This window comes from Macrobrachium nipponense, chromosome 23, assembly GCF_015104395.2.
Source record: "Macrobrachium nipponense isolate FS-2020 chromosome 23, ASM1510439v2, whole genome shotgun sequence".
NCBI classification, from domain to species: domain Eukaryota; kingdom Metazoa; phylum Arthropoda; class Malacostraca; order Decapoda; family Palaemonidae; genus Macrobrachium; species Macrobrachium nipponense.
Window position 1 is genome coordinate 65,421,459 of NC_061090.1, and position 7,500 is coordinate 65,428,958.

The 7,500-nt window shown below is 33.9% G+C and overlaps 1 protein-coding gene across 1 annotated transcript in view; it reads right to left on the reverse strand.

Moving 5' to 3' along the window:
* LOC135196805 (kin of IRRE-like protein 1) overlaps window positions 1–7,500 on the reverse strand; it is a 277,078-nt gene that overhangs the window by 6,068 nt on the left and 263,510 nt on the right. The window contains exon 7 of the mRNA XM_064223597.1: window positions 3,797–3,945. Coding sequence (XP_064079667.1) covers window positions 3,797–3,945 — 149 coding nt within the window. The remainder of the gene's footprint in view (window positions 1–3,796; window positions 3,946–7,500) is intronic.

Below are 7,500 nucleotides of genomic sequence, written 5' to 3' on the forward strand. Positions count from 1 at the left end.
CCACTCAAAGACAAAAGGGAAGTATAAACAAAATCTAGCAACAAAAAATGAGTAATTGATATCAAAGAGAGAGCGTTTCGTTAAAGGTTTGTTCCAAGCATATGTTAGAAAAGGAGCCGTACAGCACACCACGACAAACAAAGCAATCGTTTGTTTGTTGCTCTAAAATTCAGAATCAAATATTGATTTTCGAAGATTTATTTCATGCCATGGAGAACACTCAGGTCTTTTGAATTTTGAATTCAGAATTGCATTTTTGAATTCTGATTGGGTTTTTGAATTTTGATTGGATTTTGAATTTTGTTTAAATTTTGAATTGAAATTTGGATTGAATTTTGAATTTTGAAGTTAGAATTGAATTTTGAATTCTGATTGGATTTTGAATTCTGGTTTGAATTTCGAATTTTGAATTGATATTTTAATTCAGAATTGAACTTTCAGTTTGGATTGAATTTTGGATTCATGCTGTAGAGGTTAGTGAATTAGTCTTTCTGTATGCCTTCATTTTAAATTTTTGAAAAAGGATTTGAATTTTTGGAAAGGATTTGTTTTTGAAATTCAACACTTCGGATTTGGATCATAACGATCGTCTCGTTGGTTACAAAATTGGTACTTATTACATTGTGGCAATGAAGACATTAAGTCTCCTAATATTGCTAAAGAGACAACTCAAAAGTTAAATCGTGAACAAAAATAAACAAATAAAAAATACGCCGAAGTTTCTTCGGCAGTATCGAGTTTTCTTTGCAGTGTATGTTGCTGTATAAAACGCTCACATACGGCCCTTGTAACTCTCAGACGCGGCCCATGAAGCTTTTATCCACGGGTCGGTGGTGGCCTTGTCATGTTGGCACCAATAGCGGTGCAAGACGCACGATAATCGCTAACCTTAACCTTGAATAGAATAAAAACTACTGAGGCTAGAGGGCTGCAATTTGGTATGTTAGATGATTGGAGGGTGGATGATCATCATACCAATTTGCAGCCCTCTAGCCTCTGTAGCTTAGAAATCTGAGGGAGGACAGAAAAAGGGCAGACGGAGAGACAAACAGCCATCCCAATAGTTTTCCTTTACCGAAAACTCCTGTCTGTTACCTGATTGAAATCCCTTAGAAATGGATTATATTGTTCACTGCGGGAATCTAATCATTGTCTTATAGTTATTTCCAATTGTCTGTTAGGTAATTCGGCCATTCACTTATACTCATTTACTTGTTCACCTGCAAACAGAGCCTAAGAATATGTAAAATAATAAATAGGTTTTTTTAGCATATTAAGAAAATTCATTTATAATTCATTTGTAACTTTAAAAAAAAAGCTGCCTTTTCTCTCTTATGCACAATTCTCTTCGTTTATAGCATGTGAAAGCATCTCTCTCTCTCTCTCTCTCTCTCTCTCTCTCTCTCTCTCTCTCTCTCTCTCTCTCTTCACGCACCCATGTGCGCACACACACACAGACACAAACAAGCTAAAATCTGTTTTTCTGATACATTTCAAGGATCTCTCTCTCTCTCTCTCTCTCTCGCTCTCTCATACACACACACACACACACACACACACACTCAAGTTAAAATCTCTTTCTGATATATTTCAAGGATTTCTCTCTCTCTCTCTCTCTCTCTCTCTCTCTCTCTCTCAATCTAAACTTTTTTTCTGGTACATTTCAAGGATTTCTCTCTCTCTCTCTCTCTCTCTCTCTCCTCTCTCTCTCTCGGTAAAATATCTTTTGCTGGTACACTTCAAGGATTTCTCTCTCTCTCTCAATCTAAACTTTTTTTCTGGTACATTTCAAGGATCTCTCTCTCTCTCTCTCTCTCTCTCTCTCTCTCTCTCTCTCTCTCTCTCTCAAGGTAAAATATCTTTTGCTGGTACACTTCAAGGATTTCTCTCTCTCTCTCAATCTAAACTTTTTTTCTGGTACATTTCAAGGATTTCTCTCTCTCTCTCTCTCTCTCTCTCTCTTGAGGATTCACGCTACATTGTACTTTAACCAAATGAGAGGGAAAAAAAGCCGCAGTTTTACAGCCACATTCGGAGGAGAGATTTGTATCGGAAATATCGCTCGCTTCAAGGGCGCCTCTCCTCCAAGATGGAGCTCTGTAGAATTGTAAACACAGTAATATATTCCGTTTCTCGTCCAGGCCTTTTTTTTTATCTCTACTATTTATTGTTTGAGTGTCATTTTTTTTTCAATTATTCAAGTTGTTTTTCGCTATCATGATAAACAATTCCATCTTTTTGCGCTGTATGTATGTATGTATGTATGTATGTATGTATGTATGTATGTATGTATGTATGTATGTATGTATGTATATTTGTTTGTATGTGTGTGTGAAGTAAAGTACCTAGTGGTTATCAGGACGCAGGAGAAATCTGTAAGATCAATTCTACTTTCTTAGAGAGAGAGAGAGAGAGAGAGAGAGAGAGAGAGAGAGAGAGAGAGAGAGAGAGAGAGAGAGAGAGAGAGATGATCTTTGCCTAGGCAATTAAAAGTGGGTTTATGAGACCACTTCTAAGATAAAGATATAAGGTACGAGATGGCTGATTAAATAATATTTCGTTTCCCTAACAATACTAATTGAATAAGTTCCTAACCGCTCCATTCATAAAAATACGAAGAAGATCTCAATGCTCACTTAATAGTAATCGAATCATATTATTTCCCAAAGGTCCTGCAGTATTTACATAAATATAACCGAATAATTTTTTCCAAACCACTCCATTCATAAAAGTATGATAAACGTCTGCAATACTTACGTAGTAACTATTTAAATTTTTTCCGCTATCTCCATCCATATTCAGAAAAATATGAAAAGTTTTTCAATACTCGCATTTTAATAATTAACAATATTTTTCCTAACCCATTCATAAAAATATGAAAAATATTTTAATACTCACATAGTAATCATTAACAATATTTTGCCCAAACCTATTCAGAATAATCTGATCAAATTTTGCAATACTCACATAGTGATAATTAACAATATTTGTCCCTAACCAATTGATAAAAATATACAAAAATGTCAATACTAATAATTGACAATATTTTTCCTACCCCTTCCATTCATAAAAATATGATTTTTTTTTTTAATACTCACATAGCAATAATTAACAATATTGTTTCCTAACCCCTTGATTCATAAAAAAATATGAATAATTTTTCAATACTCGCATAGTAATCATTAACAATATTTTTCCCTAACCCGTTCAGAAAAAATATGAAAAAAAAATTTGCAATGCCCACATAGTAATAATTAACAATATTTGTCCCTAACTAGTTCATAAAAGTATAAAAAATTTCAATAATCACATGCTAAAAATTTATCATATTTTTTCCCTAACCCTTCCCATAACGCTATGAAAGACTTTTCAGTACTCACATAGTTATAATTAACAATATTTTTCACTAACCCTTCCTTTCATAAATATATGGAGTATTTTTCAATACTAACTTAGTAATAATTAACAAAATTTTCCTCTAGCCCCTCCATTCCTAAAGATATAAAACATTATTCAATACTCACATAGTAATAATTAACAATATTTTTCTCTAACCCATTCAGAAAAATATGAAAAAAGTTTGGAATACTCACATTGTGATAATTAACAATATTTGTCCTTAACCAATTCATAAAAGTATAAAAAAATTTAAATACTCAGATACTACAAATTGACATTATTTTTCACTAACCCTTCCATTCATAAAAATATGAAACATTATTCTATACTCTCATAGTAATAATTGACAATAGTATTTTCTAACCCTTCCATTCATAAAGATATGAAAGATACTCACCATTCACTACGTGTACGACGACCACCGCCGAATCAGCAAATTGGGGCGCGCAAGTGTAGTTCCCGGAATCCGCCTTCACTGCCCGAGTGAGAAATAGCTTCGAGGTTGTCCTCAGGGGCGTCTTCTCTATCTCCAGGCTGACCCCGCCCCTGTGGAGAACGTAAATTTCTTTTCATTACTGATTATCATTTATTGAGACTTGGATTTCACCGCAGGTTCAAATGCGCATCATGCGATCTGTTTATTTGTAGGTATTGCAATCAGACTTTACAAAAATGACGGTATATGTATATTTCAAAGTGCGTTTCATCGTAATAATAAAATATGTATAATTCATTGTTTGTATATACTATATATATATATATATATATATATATATATATATATATATATATATATATATATATCTTCCTTCTCAGTTTAGTTTAGTGGTTAAGTTCGCAGAGGGATGGACGGAAGTTGAAAGTTTAGTAAACATTTATACAAATATATTTCTCTCTTGCCGAATAAGAGTATTGATACCGATCCTTGTATTTATATGTATATATATATATATATATATATATATATATATATATATATATATATATATAATATATATATGTGTGTGTGTGTGTGTGTGTGTGTGTGTGTGTGTGTGTGTGTGTGTCCGTTTATCCAGTTTGATGGCCTGTCAAGCCATAAATTCGTCAACGAGAAATTGTAAACATTACAAAGTCATTTCCTGGGTACGTACTACGTCTTCCGCCGTCAATAGCCATTCTTCACCGAAAAACAATAATTAAGACCCATAAATTTCGGCGACGTGAGTCACGCGTCATAAATATAACTGATAATAAATGACGAATCCTCGCTGGCCTCAGGGGGAATCCGGAGGGATCCTTGGGGCCTTAGGAAGGGATCCTTCGGAGGAGGAGGAGACCCTCCTCAGGAGAACCTGCCAGGTATATATTTAAGCAGCTCTCGCAATTACAAATGATTTGCATACGCTACGCCGCTGATATATTGCCCTGTTTAGGAGGACAGAATTGTGTAATAGCTGCCAAGGTATTATGTTTAACTTAAATAGCCTATAGCTATATCTTTTTTATATAGCTATGTTTTCCCTGTGAGGAGAATGATAAAAATCCTTTTTTTTTACCTGATCTGTAGAGATGTTTTTCTGTGAGGAAACTAAAAAAAACATTTAGTTTTAGCTTAAATAATTAATCTGTAGCAATGTGTTCGCTGTGAGGTGGCTGATAAAGAATTTTTATAAACTTCAATAATCTATAGCGATTTTTTCCCTTTATAAAGAGAGTACGAAAACGATCATTTTCTGCAGACGTTGGGACTCGTACATTTGCTTATTATAGAACTAATATGTTTTAAACTCAGTTATATTCCATAACTGCTATGTAAAAACAACAATACATGTCTATAGGTATCACGAGATAGCTAAAGTATGATATGCTAAGTTTAGACGTTGCTGTCAAAATGATTGACAACTCGTATTATGAGCGAAATTCCGTTAGGCCCGTTTAACGGGATAATTCTCGTTTAACAATAACAGAGAGTAATTTGCATTCATATTTTGACAAATTCCCCCCACCCCCAGACAATAAAAAGAAGCGAATCTTTCATTTACATAAGTATATATATATTTTTTTGCTAGGCCATTCCTTCATCTCTCTCTCTCTCTCTCTCTCTCTCTCTCTCTCTCTCTCTCTCTCTCTCTCTCTCTCATTTTAATTCTTGGCTTTATATTTTTCGCCCTTTCCTCGGTGTCCCCTCCCACCCCCCCACTCTCTCTCTCTCTCTCTCTCTCTCTCTCTCTCTCTCTCTCTCTCTCTCTCTCTCTCTCATTTTAATTTTCCTCCCGCTGATTTGCGCCTCAACGAAGAAAAAAAAAAATCCCTGGGTCTACTAACCTTCAGAAAATAGACAATGTACTACTTTTCCCAAAAACTGCCATTTTCTATTTTAGTTTTGCATCTGCCACCACGACTATTATGGCCGCTACTATTACTATTAGTACTACTACTACTTACTACCAAAACAATATTTGACATTACTTATAAAAGTTTACAGCGAGACGAGGTTAAAATGGACCTTATATATTATATCAGTCATTCCGCTCCACAGTTTAGCTTTTCATTTTTTTCTTTCACTGATGGCATGTACAGACGGCCAACGAAGAATTGGCGTAGTTTCTTAATTCATTGTTCGTTATGGAAATATTGCCATATGCAGGTGCCAGATTATTTACTTAACAATAAATAATATTTCCTTTCAAGGGTGATATACTTGAAATAAATTACATTAGAATTGAGCATACTTATTCGACGTGTTAAAGAGAATTATTTTGCAAAGTAAAGAAAATATATACCGATGGGTCCACGATTTCTAATTTTATTCTCAACTCTTGCTTCGTGACAGCATACTGAAGGATTTTGAAGTTGCTTTGCTGCCGCTCGAGTCTTGACTCAACGTATCGTACTGCACTAGGGTGTTGTCATTTCGTCTCCTACAGCCGATAAATAATACACCAAGGCGTTAAAATTCCTTAAAAACGATGTTTAATTAAACTAATTTTGTCCTTTGATCAATAAAATAATTTGCATGACACATTTAGTGGTCCTAAATTGGACTTCTGATTTTCCCACATGATTAGCCTAGGTCTATTTTCAGCAGCATACTCTATCGGATACGTAATATTAATGAATATTTAAATCGACTATATAATATATAATATAATATATATATATATATATATATATATATATTTATATATATATATATATATATATATATATATATATATATATGTTAATCTGCTTTATTTGATTATTCCCGTTATTTTTGTATTATTAGCCATGTTCGCCTTTCTTCTTATCCTTTTCATAATTGCTTAACATAATTAACTCAGGCCTTACTCAGTCTTATTTTTTATCGAATTCCTTGCATATCATCCTGTTTCATTTGGACACGTTGGAAAGCTGTGGGAGTCAAAACTGACGAATACATTAAGAAAGGCTTACCTTTCATTAAAGCTTTCTTAGGTTGATCAATAGAAACTAATTCAAATTAGTTTCACATGTATACCTAGACCTACTACCATAAGCATATTATAAGTAGCTGAAAGGATAAGAAATATGAAAGGTGACGTTCTCGTTTAAGTCTATTTCATATGTTTTTTTTTTTTTTTTTTTTTCACATTTTCCAAGGTAAAAAACCTACCTCTGCCTTTAAATCAATGGGTTGCTCTTTGACATCTACAGGGTGTAACACGAATGTAAGCACATATTTTGGGGAATGAAAGATAAAGTTTCTTTGAACAGAAAATATTTCATAAACATCCATTTCAGGCGTCCGTTGTCGGTGCGGGGAATTTTAAAATAACCATTATCATTAGTGATGCTTTCACGCGATACGCGTTCGTCGGATCGAGTAACCTGAGATGGAGAAGAGAGCGGAGGTGGCGTATTGGAGTGATGGAAGGATTAGACCGATGTTAATGAAGTATCTCCCAATAAAATGTATTCTTTAGGTTTTGAAGATTAAAAAAATGCATGCATCATTGAAACTGTTTCCCTCCCTATCCGTGGTATTCACTGGCCACCGATAAAAAACAAAACAAAAAGAGTAAGCCTAACTGAATCTCTCATCCATCAAAGATGAGTTTGCTTATTAATTAGACAACTATTAAAGATTTCAAGTGGAGA